Below are 14,734 nucleotides of genomic sequence, written 5' to 3'. Positions count from 1 at the left end.
ACAAGATCTCAGAAACACAGCTTGAAATTAAATTGAATATAGGCATAGCTAAGGCAGTACTGAAAGCAATATCACAGTCTGAATCACATAGAATCACAATGTGTCTGTGATAGGAAGGCATTTCTGAAGATAATTTGGTCCAATCCCCCTGCTCAAGCAGGGCTGTCAAGTTGTCCAAGACTGTGACCAGGTGACTTATGAAGATGGAAGCTTCACAGCCTCTCTTTGGCAACCAAGGGAATGCTGACTAGCCTATAGTTCACCAGATCCTTCTTTTTGGCCTTCTCAGTGATAGGATTGATATTTTATTCCTTCCAGTCCTTGTGATTCTGCTCTAAGCACCGCAACTTTTTCAAGTAACCAACAGTGTCCTTTCAGTGACATCAGACAGCTCCCATAACACTTGTGGATGCCTCCCAGGGGATCCCATGAGCTTGTATATATTCATTTTGTTTAAATGTTCCCTTCTATGGGCTCCTCCTCCACCAAGGGTGAGTTTTCCTTTTTCCAGACTTGCCTTTCGATTGCTGAGTCTTGGTGTTCCTGAAGACTGGTCTGACTAGCAAACACTGAGGTAAAGAAGGCATTCATTATCTTGATCTTTTCTGTATCCCTTGGTACAGGGTCCCTGTCCTCATTCAGCAGCAGGCTCACATTACTCCTGAAGTTCCTTTTACTGCTGCTAAGCTTGTAGTAGCCCTTCTCATCCCACATCAGACTTAACGGTAGGTGGGCCTTGGCTTTCCTATTTACATCATGACACACTGTGTCTGTATTGTTCCTGGATCACCTGCATCTGCCTCTTGCATTCTTCCTCTTTCAGTCTGAGCTTAGTCAGGAGCTACCTGTTCATCCATGCAGCCCTCCTGCCACCTTCGCTTGACAGTGGCTTTATAGCAGCTTGGGCACAAGGGGTGCGTGTTTGGCAGCATAGACACAAAGAGTTCAAGGCAGAAAAATATTCTTTGCCAAGACTTGGAGCCAGTTCATTTATGCTTATATCCGTGTGTGCTTCCAACATCCACAAGCTGTATCCATACTACAGCTAATGCCTTGACCCAGTACTCCGGTCTGCAGGGCAGTTATACCTACAGAGACCTACCCCAATCGCAGAGGCAGTCTGCCACAGGGCAGAAATATGGACAAAAATGCCCCCATCTTAAACTAGCTATTTCACCACTAACTCCTGGCAGGAATACAGACACAAATGCCCCAGTCTTTAACCAATTATTTCACCAATAACCCCTCCTGTCCCTTGCATTACACATATGTGCTTTTCTAAATCAAACAGCTGAATTTGTTTTAATCCTTAATTTACTGTCCCTGAAGCCTGCAGCCTGGATGGTGGTTTCTTGTAATACTGGTGACAAAAAATGACCTTTCAGTCATTACATGTTCAAAAATCAGTATATGACTTAAGCAACATTTATACAAGAAAATTCTAAAGCCACTGTAAAACAAACAAACAAACTTTATTACCCATTTCTTACAAAAGGAGGCTGTATCAACCCCCTCAACATGCAGACAGTAGTTTCTGTTATCTATTACATTTAAAAAGGTGGCTGTCATTCTACATATACACACTTCTAAAGACAAGAGAACTCACTGTATAAGTAAGGTGAACTCTTCTATGAGTTCGTAGAAGTGAGTATGAGCTTAATCCTTTGCACAGATTACACAGAATCATAGAAGACCCTGAGTTGGAAGGGACTCACTAGGATCACAGAATCCAAGTCCTAGGCCTGCACAGGACACCCCAAGAATCACACACTGCTGCAGCACCCAACATCCCATAAGGTAAGATCCTAATATCCAACCTAAATGTCCTGACACAATTTTGGGCTCTTCTCTTGGGTCGTTTTTACTGGTCACCACAGAGAAGAGATCAGTGTCTGCCCCTCTACTTCCCCTTATGAAGGAGTTGTAGACAGCAGCAAAGTCTGTCCTCAGTCTCCTCTTCTCCAGGCTGAACAAGCCAAGTGATCTCAGCAACTCCTTGTACGGCTTCCCCTCAAGACCCTTCACAATCTTCATGGTTCTCCTTTGGATGTTCTTTAATAGTGTTATAGCTGTTTTATAGTCTGATTCCCAGAACTACACACAATTACAGTGAAAATCAAGGTGCTAAAACACAAAATACACATAGAATAAACACTTTCTAATATGAAAATGTTTAGTCATAATATAACCCGGAATAAATATGATGGGTATGTAATATAAGAATGATATTCTGAATAGTCTAAATAGTTTATTGTGACAATAAAAAAAAAAAAAAAAAGGCAAATCTGAAAGTCTAATATGAAATGTCAGTTCTCTCTCTGTTGATGGGTTACAAACTGCAGCTAAATCTACAAAAGGACATAGATGCATTTTGGTTATCCAAACTCAAATTGAAAATTTAAAGCCATCAGTAAGTTGCTGAATTCATCAGACTGGACCCAGGAACTGTAGCTTTAAAGTATGATCTGCCACTGCTTTTCAAAATGCCAGGAGACACAAGAGGCAAGACATGTCCCCAGAGGTGTCCAACCAATGGACCATGTCTCACCTCAGCTGTCCTTTCTCCAAAGCATTTCAGAAGCAGCTGCTCAAAGGCCTTCCCTGGGGAAACACATCTATTTGCATGTGTGATGTCCAGAGCAATTGAAGCTTGTGTGGACATTGATCTTCCTGCATGTGAAGGACGTTTCTCACATATAAGGGAAGGAGCTATGTCATCATGCAGATCTCTCTTACTCTAAGCTGTGAAGCTGACCTGGCCAGCTGGAAATGACAGTGCCAGGGCATACCAGCTCTCTGCTCAGTGCTCCACTTTGCAGGAAAAAAAAAAAAAAAAAAAAAAAAAAAAAAAAAAAAAAAAAAAAAAAAAAAAAAAAAAAAAAAAAAAAAAAAGTCTGAACAATGAGACAAAACAGGATCATGATTGTATATTGAAGTCATTGAGTCAAACTGCTAACACTGGACCATGAGAGCCAGTTCTTGCTTGCCCTAAGAGCTAGAAACTAGAAAACAGTTCTTTCAGAAGAGTAAGGACCAGAGGCAAGCTGTCTCCCACTCCCAGGCAGGCCTGCAAAGTAATTAGACTGCAGAATCATGCTCAGGTTTTGGAACAATTACTATGTAATTCTCCATGCCAAAGAGTAACTCTTAATTTCTTTGCTGAACAGCTCCAGTGAGAGAAAATGGAAACATTTGTGCTCACATTTCCTCATCCTAGAACTTCATGGGAAAAGCAGAGGGAGGTAAATGAAGGGATTCAATTTTTCTTAGGTGGGAGTTAAAGCCTTGCTTTCTGGATGAAAGAGGACTGCCTCTTAAGCTTTCAAAAGGGCAAAAGCACCTCACGGCAGGGAAGAGGTCAGAGAGCTGGCATCCTAGTAAAGGGATATACTTCTCTACAACCAAATATAAGGAATCCAGATCTCTGAGACAAGCACAATGCTTTGTGTTTGCTATTTGTGATGTATTTCTGTATAGCTGGGGATTACAAGATCACTGACACAAATCTGTACCCTACTAGCACGCCAGAGAGTACATGTCATATACATTTCTGCCAAGCTGACTGGGATGCACTGTATGATGTTTATTCCAGCTACCAGAAACAAACAACCTTTCTGAGCTGAGTGTAACAAAAGAAAAAGGGGGGGGAAAAAAAAAAAATCACCTCAACAACAGCAACTTGGACTGGCTTAGCTTTTCTACCTTGTGGCTGCAGTGTATTTTTTCAGGCAGTGAGAATCATAAAACCAGACTTAGGGTACCAGCCTCTACCTGCCAGCTGGGCAAATTACAGACTACAGCTCTTAGCTTTCTCCGCATAGCCTGTGCTTTACAGAGAGCCTAAGCACTTGATGTGGAGGCTGTTAATTCCACAACCCCATGCCCTTATTTGTTTTAACCCTAAATCAGTTTCAATTCACAACAACTAAATGTCAGGAATCCAAATCTCTGAGTCAAGCTCAAATGCTTCCTATTTCCTATTTTAGACAGACTTCTGTTTAGCTGGGTCCATCAGTTTCATTTCACACTCTGTGACACTTTTCAGTATAAATTTATTAAATGATTCTACTCTTATGTAACCCTGTCCCCTCCAAACCTAGCTGGAATTCAAAAAAGCCAGGCTGGCTGTAGCCACATGACAAAAAGTAGTCATCATTAAAGCAGATGTGGTCTTTCAGTGAAACATGATGAGACATCACCTATCAATGTCAATCTAGAAGATACCTGCTCATCAGACATTTTTTTGCTTAGATCACTCTTCCCAGAAGAACTGAAGGAGAAACAGGAAATTGGAAACAATCACAAGTTGCAGAGGAGGGGGGGTGTGTGAGGCTGTTGAAACAAATGTCAATGGAACTGAAGCTTAACTTCATGCTCAATCAGGTTATCACCTGCTTGTCATCACTGCAACTTGTCTGGCCACACCAAGGGTTACAAGAAGCTAAACCAGTGGAAACGACCCTTCTCTGCTCAAAAAGCTGGGGGATGGGGAAGGATTGTGGGGGGAGGAGAATGGAGCAGGGGTGTTGGGGAAGAGAGAAGGAATAGTTTTCTGCTGGTTTAACTCTCCAAAATGGCATATCAAGGAGATCAGAGGAAAGCCACGGCACACACAGTGGAGGGAGTGGAACTGTAGGGCCAGAACACAACAAAGGGAGTAAAGGACTATTGCTGCATTGCCTTACCCTGGGTAAAGCTGTGAGGGAACTACAGTGGAGCAATATTTGTCCTTAGAACTGAAGACTGTAAAATGTTTACAACTCTCCACTATCTCTATTTGTTGGGTTTTTTTCCTGCTGAAATGGTGTTCTTTAAAGAAAAATCAGCATATAGTGTAGACCAGACTTTTAGTGGTATACTCACACCTTCCCTGTTGTTAGTTATTGTGCCTTGCTGTGATTACCATTAAGGCTGGGGTTTGGGCTTTGCACGGAGTGTTTTTGCTTTTGTATCATCTAAGAAATCTTTGGTTGGGTTGAATTTATTGTTGGTTTCCTTACTCTTGATTTAACTTCGGGGATTTTTTTCTTCCCAGAAGTAACCATCCCCATTACTGGACACCAGTTATCCAGTTGGTTGACAGATATATTTTTATTAGCTATGATAGAGACCAGATGTACGATACTTTTAGAATATACAAGCTCTGTTAAGTTTTCAGTTTCCCAGCACACTGGACATTCAAACAGTCTGGATCCTATTTAACAAACATTGTTGAATGTATTCTGTTAATAAAAGCTTGGCAAATATTAGTAAAGGGCTTGTAATGGTTGTGAGTGACATAAAGGTTAAAAGCCTTTGAGTAAAGCTTTACTAAACTGGAGTAAAGCTTGAAGAAAATGAAGTGATGTGTCAGTAGGAAATCTCAGCACTGACTCAGACATCACAAAATACTGATTTTTAAGAAACTGGGAAAGATGCAACTATTCTGCAAATCTGAATTTAGTTTTGAAACTTTTAACATTATTTATCTTGTATTATCCTGTTCTCCACTACCAGAACTGTCCCAGTTTGACAGTTCCTGCGAAAACAAGGTGCTTTCTGTCCTATGCTTGTCCATACACTGTTTCTTCATAAGGACCAGGACAGGAGAAGAAAGGACTTGTGGTAGATGAACATACAGGGAATATTATCTCTCAGTGTAAACTTTATCATTTTTTAGTTTCCTTGCTGCTGTCTCTGCACATAAGTCTCTGTGCACCCCAGGACACAAGGAGGGTTCCCAGCACTTCCTCAGAGCTCAGATCACCCAGGGGAGAGTCACAACGTGAACACTAGAAAGCACATGCTGTTTCAGGAATTCTGTAAACATTGGATTCCAGCTCCCAAAACTTCTTGTAGATTCACTTTCTTTAAAGACTTGTCTGGATGAGGATAAAGGTGCATTTAAAAAAAAAAAAAAAAAAAAAAAAAAAAAAAAAAAAAAAAAAAAAAAAAGGTGCCTGTGAAAACTTCTAATTAATGTTTTCAGATTCTCAGTGTTGACAGGGTGTGTTGCATTTTAGTGCATTTGCCAGCAAACAAAATACATTTGTGACCCAGCTACGAGTGGCAAGTTAGGACATGTTTTTAAAAGTTTCAGATTTTAACAGGAGTTAAAACATGTTTGTGATTGTGCTTTTACCTTAGCAGATTGTGTCACTGATGAGTTTTTCTGAGACTCCAGTGAGAAGCTGCCATACAGGCAGAGAGCTGTTATTGAGGAGCTTTCTTCTTTTCCTGAACTGTCAAATCAAAATACCATTTCATTCACCTGTACTTCACGAATGGAGGAAAATGAATGTTTTAGGCAGTATTGGAAAAAGAAAAAAAGCTGGGTACTAGTGAGTTGGGAGTTTTGGCAGTAGCTGCAGGAGTCAGAAGCCATGCTTCCATGGAGTGGTAAATTGCAGTTTCAGATGTAAGGTCAGGATTTCCATAGCCCCATAACTCAGAACACATTCAGCTTTTGTTCTAGTTGAGGCCAAACACTTTGCAGGAGCAACTTTGCCTCAGCTGCTCTTGGCCCAAAAGCTATCAGCTTTTGTCCCAGCCTCTCCACAGAAAGTTAGTGCAAAGTTGACATAAGTACTACATACCATGCTTATACCTGGCTGGCTTGACAGGAAGGTTTGTGTTTATGCCCAATCAAAATTGTGGCTGCAAGGCATGGATTTATTATTAATGACCATGAAGTCACAGCCAAGAATCAGTAATGCTGTCAGCTGCGAGACTGATTTGCTGGGCAGCACCACACAAAGCATTTTATCATTCCACACTTCAGTCTTCCACCTTCACAAAATGTTGAGGATGAAAATACCTCAGGAAAAAAATGTGCTGACAGGAGACACTTTTTGGAAGCTCTGCAAGAAGACAACTTCATCTAGGAAGGGAAACATGCTATTAGAAATCAGGAAATTGCAGTGACAGAGCCCTTAAACCTTTGGAGGAGCAAGGAGAGGCAAATCCTGCTGCCTCCCTGAGGACAGTTCACCAGCCTTGTCTCTTCGTCATTTTGGGGCTCCATAGAGCTGTCTCTCAGGCACGGTTGTCATGTTCTTAGAAATATCACTACAGATGACACAGGGAGAATATGTTTTTTTGCTGACACAGCTATTGTGGTAAAAGCCTTAACACAAATTCCAACTAAGAGTATTCTACTTTATGTGAATACACTTGACAATGGCACAGTTTTTGCAGACACTAAATCTCCAACACCTTATACACAAGCAACTTTACATTGGTACATCCTTGCTCCTGCTACAGAAATTCCATGACAACTTTTTATGTGGAAGGCACAGTAGAAAAGTGATATTCTCATCTTCGTAACTGATGAGTACTGTTACAAAACACTAATGAAGTCTTTCTTTCCATCTGTTTGTCTTTCTCTTTTCCCTCTCCCTGCCTCTTGGAAGGAGATTAAAAGACTAGGAGCTTGAGTAAAGTACAAGTTTAAGAAAGAAGAATCTCCCCTGAAGCGTATCTGCTCAGTGCATAAAGGTGTGGTGCGACAAGGAGCAGCCTGGTAGCTGATGGGCTCAAGAGGTCACTGGAGGGGTTAAAACTTCTATTTGCACCTCACAGTCAAGGGTTTGGGTTAGAGATAGTTGTCTGGATTTTAATTGCACTGGGACTGAGAGAAGGACCATACAAATATCCCAGATTTCCTGCTTGTCCAGAGACTCTATAGAAGAACTTGTGGAACTAAGTACCTAGAGTAAGAACAGTCAAGGCTTAGTCTTTTATATTTTCTCTTTTTCAAGTCGTAAAACATTGAAATGGTTGGAAAACATATCAAAAGCATAATGGAAAGCACACTGTTTAAACTCCAAGTCACTATGTGAGATTTTTCAGTGACACTACTCTGAAATTCAGAGGTATCTACGGTAGAAAGTAGAAATGCCTAAGCCCGTGCCGGTGAAATTGCATATATCCGTTCAGGATGGACAGGTGCCTTTTGATACTGATGGCGAAGTCCGGTCACGGTCTTCCAGCAGGTCTTCTTAGGTGATCTGTTACATCAACCAGTCTAAAAAGATAAAAAGCCCAAACCACCAACAACAAAATCACGGTTTCCTTAATATCCAGATTAAAAGGAGCAGACAAAACACTACGCGTGCAGTTGAGAAGCGGGGAGGATCCCGAAGAGGAAGCTGTCCGGTTGGCCGTGCCCCACGGTGCGGTGCAGTCACGCCGTAAGGTGAGCCCTCCGCAGCTCGCTCCATCCCTTCTGCCGCCGGTGCCCGCTGCCGCACACCACTCCACCAGCGCTCCCCGGAGAGGCGGCAGCCGGGGGATCCCCGGAGAGCGGCTCCAGCCACGGCGGCCCCCGGCAGCTGCTGCCGCGGCGCCTTTGGCCAGGACCCCGGCCCCACCCGGTCCCGCCGAGCCCGGCCCGGCCCGGCCCGGCCCCGCAGCAGCGGAGCCGGCGGCCGCAGGTGACGCCGGGGAGGGCAGAGCCGCTCCCGCCCCGCTCCTCTCCCGATCCCACCGCGGAGGCCCCGCCGCCCCCCGCCGTCGCCAGGGAAACCTCCCGGCGGCGCGGCCCCGCCGAGAGAGCCTCGCGGCGGCGGCACCCTCGGCACCCCCGCCCTGTCGTGGGCGGTCACCCCGGCAGGGCCGGCGGCCGCCCCCCGCGCCGGCCCCGGGGCCGCGGGTGCTGCCGGTGCGGAGCGCACGGGTGGGCGTGGGGGCTGCCCCCGGGGGAGCGGGACGCTGCTGCGCCGTGCTCGGCGGGGCGGGCGGCGGCGGCCGAGACAAAGGGAGCGGCGGCGGCGGAGGGGCTGTGCGTGAAATGCGACGGGAGGGAAAGGTTCTATCCCCCTCGATAAAAAAAAAAAAAAACACCGGCCAAATGCCCCTTTCTGCCCCCCAAGAAACGAAATATTCCCCTCGAGCGGTTGAAAGCAGCCGGCTGCCCTCGCCGGGGTTGCCGAGAGGCGGCTCTCGGCGTCCGCACCGAAGCCCACCGCGGCGCCGCCAGCCCCGGCAATCCGCGGGGAGAGGGAGGTGGGCGGCTGAGCCGAGCCTCCCCGCTCCGCAGCCCTTCATTATCGGAATCATTTTAACATCCTTGTTTATAAACAAGAGGCGTTCGGAGGAGATTACCCGACTATGGGAAACGATCGTTCTGACGCTCGTTTCTGCTCCTTAAAAGGGGATGGGGGTGTCGGGGTGGGGGGAGGTCTAGGCCAGCCTTCCCCGCATCGCAGCACGGAGGGAGGGAGCCGGCCAGCTCCCCGCACACGCTGCCCCCTCCCCAGAGAAAGGAAATCACTCGGGTCCGTGATATTTCGCCCACCCCAGCGCTGATAAGCGCCCCAGATCACCGGTAATTCGCGTGCATTAGTTTCGTGTTACATCTTCTTCGAGGGTTTAAATTCAACGTAAATACACACTCGGGGCTGAGGTTTGGGAAAGCGCGAATGTTTCCCTGATAACGTCGCTTCGCCCACTACTTGAGTGCATGGAAATGTAATCGTGAAGTGGGTCACCGCCTCAGAAAATACTTTAAAAACGCAAATCAGGAATAATCAGACATCAGAATTTAATTAGAGCCGTAGGCTAATCACAAAATATTTTATTCCAAGCCAATATCGCTATGGGGGAGGGGTCCGTTTCTGCTCCGGCAGCGGCTCCTGCTGCCGCTGCTTTAGCGTTTGCAACATCTGGCCTACAGACCTACTAATTTCGACTCGTGTTTTCGTTCGGCGAAACCCGATCTACGTGGTTCAAATACCTTCCAAATTGGGGGCGATTTAACAATCGCGACCAATTAAACCCGGGGAAGAAAAAAAAAAAAAAAAAAGCCAACCAAGAAACAAAGGGGGGGTGGGGGGGGAGAAGCAAGCAGCAAATCCCCTCCTTCCCTCTCTCCCCCTCCCGGGGCTCGCACACACTATCTGTTGCTCTCTCACGGCGGCAGCGGACGGGGGCGTGCGGCGGGGCCGGGACGCTCTCACTCACACTCGCACTCGCACTCACCCGCACGCCCCTCGCACCATTGTCCCAGCCCGCCCGCCCCGCTCTCTCTCTCTCTCTCTCGCTCGCTCGCTCGCTCTCGCTCGGGGTGTTTTGTTGGCGGCCCGGCGCGGGGCCCGGCGCGCCCGCCCGCGCCGCGGCGGAGCGGAGCGGAGCGGAGCGGCACATTCATTATCGGCCGGGGGCCGATTTCAAACCGCTGCCATCGCGGCTCCATTGTTCGCCGGGCGGGCGAGCCCCGCCCCCCTTTGTGCGCGGCGGCCGCGATTGGCCGGCGCCGGGCGGAGCGCTGCCGTCACCGCTCGGGAAGCCCATTCATCTGTGCACTTGGGCGTTGGACTCCGCATCTTATTAGCAACCAGGGAGATTTCTCCATTTTCTCCTTGTCTACAGTACGGCTACAAATCTGGGATTTTTTATTACTTCTTTTTTACTAAACTTGGGCTCCTTTTTTTTTTTTTTTTTTTTTTTTTGCTCGACTTTTTCCTCCCTTTTTTTCCCCTCCCTCCTGTGCTGCTGTTTTTTGATCTCTACAACTTTAAATTTTTTAAAAGGAGTGCATTATAATCGGTTCTGTTCTCTCTTCTCTTTTTTTTTCCCCCTCTGGTGTGTGTGTGTGTTGCTGCTGCTGCTGGTCGCCCAGTATTTATACCAACCCAACGCTCTTTGTTTCCCCTCCTTTTGGATCTGTTGAGTTTCTTTGTTGAATAAGACAGCATGGGTGCCCAGTTCTCCAAGACCGCTGCAAAAGGCGAAGCCTCCGCCGAGAAACCTGGGGAAGCAGTGGCTGCATCTCCGTCCAAGGCGAATGGACAGGTAAAAACGAAAAGAAATTAAAAAAAAATATTAAATCTGCTCCTTTTTTTAAGCCGACTTCGACGGACTCTCTTTCGCATCCTGTTTAATTCTTCTTCCTTTGATGCCCCAGTGGCACATTCAATGGAGAATACGGTCGATCCTTTTATCTTTGCAACTCGAGGCAAAGGAATAATTTCTTTATTTTGGTTAAACGGGCTCGGCTTTGAATGATTCGTTCCTTTATCTTTCCTGAGAGGGGGTCGGGGGGGGGCGGGGGGGGGGGGGGGGAAGGGGCACGGTTCTTTCTTTCCTTTTTTTTTTTTTTTTTTTTTTTTTTTTTTTTTTTTTAATCCCGCGTGTATTATGGTGGAGTGTCCCAATGGCTCATAAACGGAAGGACCTTACACCGCTTGGCTTTTCTGCCCGCTTAACCTCCTCCCGAAGACGCTCGGCGCCTCTCCGGAACGCCTCTCGCGGCAGAGCCGGATGGCCGTGCAGTGGCGGGGCCCGGGGCCGCCGGGCAGGGGGCTCCGTGGGCAGACCCCTCGGGAGGGAGCGCGGGCCGGGGGCCGCGCCGCCCGCCCCGTCCGTGGCGGCCCCGCCGGGGGCTCGGCAGCCGCGGGGCACGGCTTCGTCACTCACCCGCGCCCCCTCCCCACGCGTGAGCCCGGCTGGCCGTGCCGCCGCTGCCCCGCGCGGCGGCGGCGCGTCGAGGGCAGCTACCCCCCGCCGCCCCCGCAGCTGCCGCCCGGGGCAGCCAGCCGCGCTCCGGGCGCCTGAAGATGCAAATGCGGCGTGAGTGCGGAGGGGGGGGGGGGCGAAGGCGGGGGCGCCTCGCGCCGCACCGCCCGGGCGCAGAGGGGCCGCGGCGGGGCGGGGGGCCGGGGCCGGGCCGGGCGCAGCTTTGTTCGCCTTCCCCGCCCGCGCCGCCGCCGCGGCTTGGACGGGGCGCGCCGAGGGCGGGGTGTGCGCGGCGCGGCCGCCGCTGCGTGGAGCCGGGGCGCCCTCTGGCGGCCGCAGCGCGCTCCGCCCGCCGCTGGGGGCGCCCGGCCCGGAGAGAGCGCGAGGCTCGGGGCCGCGGGAAGCGGCGAGGCCAGGCCGGCGGGCGGGGAGGGCGGCGGCGGCGCCCCGCGACCCCCCCCCCGGGCACCGCCGGTAACGCTGGTGCTTGTCTTGCAGGAGAACGGCCACTTGAAAGTGAACGGCGACGCCTCCCCCGCGGCGGCGGAGGCGGGCAAGGAGGAGGTTCAGGCGAACGGCAGCGCGCCCGCCGAGGAGACGGGCAAGGAGGAGGCGGCCTCGTCGGAGCCCGCCTCCGAGAAGGAGGCGGGAGAGGCGGAGAGCACCGAGCCGGCCTCCCCGGCGGAGGGCGAGTCCTCCCCCAAGACTGAGGAGGGCGCGACCCCCTCGTCCAGCAGCGAGACCCCGAAAAAAAAAAAGAAGCGCTTTTCCTTCAAGAAGTCCTTTAAGCTCAGCGGCTTCTCCTTCAAGAAGAACAAGAAGGAGGCCGGCGAGGGGGCCGAGGGCGAGGGCGGCGCCGCCGCCGCGGCGGCGGAGGGCGGGAAGGAGGAGGCGGCGGCGGCCCCCGAGGCGGCGGGCAGCGAGGAGGGCAAGGCGGCCGTCGAGGAGGCGTGCGCGGCCGGCAGCGCCGAGGCGGCGAAGGAGGAGGCGGGGGACTCGCAGGAGGCCAAATCGGACGAGGCCGCTCCCGAGAAGGCGGCGGGAGAAGAGGCCCCGGCATCGGCGGCGGCCGAGGAGCAGCAGCCGCCTCAGCAGGCAGCGGAGGGGAAGGCGGAGGAGGCGGCGGGCGCCGGCGCCGCCACGAGCGAGGCGGGCAGCGGCGAGCAGGAGGCGGCCCCCGCGGAGGAGCCGGCGCGGCAGGAGCCCCCCGCCGAGAGCAGTCCGGAGGGACCCGCCGCCGAGTCGGCGGAGTAGTCAGCGCTGCCGCCGCCCCTCGCCGACGGACTTTTCTTCCCCCCTGTTTGTTTTTGGAGTGGTGCCAGGTACTGGTCTCGGAGAACTTGTCTACAACCAGGGATTGATTTAAAAGATGTCTCGTTTCTTTTTTTTCTCTCCCCCCCGCAGCTCCCATCTCAAATCGTTATGTGTTGCCGCCATTCCAACGGGCGGAGGGGAGCCCCCCTCCGCCTTCCTCTCCCATCCTCTATATTTTGGTTTTTTCCGGGTTTTTTTTTTCATCAGTATTAATGTTTTGTTTCGGTTGGTTCGGTTTATTTTTTTTTTCCGTTGTTTTTTAATTTTTGTTTTGTTAGTTTATTTTTTAATTTCATACTTTGCAACTCTCTTCATATTATAAAACTTTTGCCGATCGGTCTATGGACATGCCCATATATGAAGGAGATGGGTGGGTCAATAAGGGATATCAAATGAAGTGACGGGCCGCAGTGGGGAACCCGGGGCGCGCAGCCCTTGCCTGGAGCGCGCCCCGCCAGAAATGATGTAAGGGGTTAGTCTTTTTTTTAAAAGAAAGTTATTACGATGTATTTTGTGAGGCAGATGTTCTATAAGGTTTACAACACTACAAGTCTTGATTAAGAAGGAAAGGAAAAAGGAAAAAAAAAAAATAATAAAAATCAATACCCAGATAAAGAGATCATAGTCTTAGGAATTCATTTAAACCATAGGAACTTTTCACTTATCTCATGTTAGCTGTATCAGTCAGTGATTAAGTAGAAATACAAGTTGTATAGGCTTTATTGTTTATTGCTGGTTTATGACCTTAATAAAGTGTAATTATGTATTACCAGCAGGGTGTTTTTAACTGTGACTATTGTATAAAAAAAAAAAAACAAATCTTGATATCCAGAAGCACATGAAGTTTGCAACTCTTTCCACCCTGCCCATTTTTGTAAAACTGCAGTCATCTTGGACCTTTTAAACACAAATTTTAAACTCAACCAAGCTGTGATAAGTGGAATGGTTACTGTTTATACTGTGGTATGTTTTTGATTACAGCAGACAATGCTTTCTTTTCCAGTTGTCTTTGAAAATAAAGGAAAACTTCAGATGCAATGGGGTTTTTTGGGGTTTTTTTTGGTTTTTTGGTTTTTTTTTTTTGGTTTTTTTTTTTGTGTAGCATCTTGTCTATCATGTTTTTGTAAATACTGGAGAAGCTTTGACCAATTTGACTTAGAGATGGAATGTAACTTTGCTTACAAAAATTGCTATTAAACTCCTGCTTAAGGTGTTCTAATTTTCTGTGAGCACACTAAAAGCGAAAAATAAATGTGAATAAAATGTATAATTTGGTTGTCTTTCTTTTATGGATACTCTGGTAGCTTAAAGGGACTAGCCAGTTTTGCCTAAATTTGTACAGAGACAGTCATGTGTGCTGTTAGCACTAGCTTTGAAAAGTTCCTTCCTGGATCTTGGACTCTGTAATACTGTGCATTTTACAGAGAAAGTGTGCAGTGCACCAGGTAATTTGTAGGCTTTTCTGGCTTTAAAAAGAAGACTGGAAGGCAGTCTGGGCATGTACAATGTATGATTCTCCTCTCCAGGCTCCATTTTGCTTTTAAGACCAGAGGTATCCAGTGTTATGAGGGTCTTGCCTCTTGAGGAAAATAAGATTTAATATGATTTGCTTAGGGTGGGGCACTGAAATTTTTATGCTGAGTTGCTTAAAAATTATGCTCTTGAGCGGATGTCCCACTGTGATCTTGGTATGCTGGTCCTGCTTTGGTACCTCAATGACTGGAAGGAGAAGGGGGAGAATAACACTGCCATTCTACTTAAAGTAATTAAAAGCAATATTTTCTTTTTTTCCTCAAGTGCTACTCCCAAGTACAGGTGAGTTTCAAAACCTATTTCAAAATTTATCAATTAAAAAAAAAAAAAATTACTTGGTGCTTGCCTCTAATTGTTAGGCTTTTTGGCTAATTTCCAGCATATTGCTCAGGGCAATTATGCCTTAATAAAACAGTGAGTTCATGTAAGAAAAGCAGCAGTGGTGTTTGGA

At 48.4% G+C, this 14,734-nt stretch overlaps 1 protein-coding gene across 2 annotated transcripts; it reads left to right on the top strand.

Moving 5' to 3' along the window:
• Positions 1-10,212: 10,212 nt before the first annotated feature.
• Positions 10,213-14,026, top strand: MARCKS (myristoylated alanine rich protein kinase C substrate). Of its 2 annotated transcripts, XM_040060164.2 has the most exons (3): positions 10,213-10,349; positions 10,601-10,773; positions 11,935-14,026. In XM_040060164.2, exons 2-3 carry the CDS (start codon positions 10,675-10,677, stop codon positions 12,688-12,690), a joined length of 855 nt encoding a protein of 284 aa, XP_039916098.1. In that variant the 5' UTR covers positions 10,213-10,349; positions 10,601-10,674; the 3' UTR covers positions 12,691-14,026. The 2 variants fall into 2 exon arrangements, with proteins under 2 accessions (XP_039916098.1, XP_039916097.1); XM_040060163.2 differs by having other exon boundaries at positions 10,280-10,773.
• Positions 14,027-14,734: the final 708 nt, after the last annotated feature.

The sequence above is a fragment of the Hirundo rustica genome, chromosome 3 (genome assembly GCF_015227805.2).
Source record: "Hirundo rustica isolate bHirRus1 chromosome 3, bHirRus1.pri.v3, whole genome shotgun sequence".
NCBI classification, from domain to species: Eukaryota; Metazoa; Chordata; class Aves; order Passeriformes; family Hirundinidae; genus Hirundo; species Hirundo rustica.
This window is presented reverse-complemented; position numbering and strand designations above follow the sequence as displayed.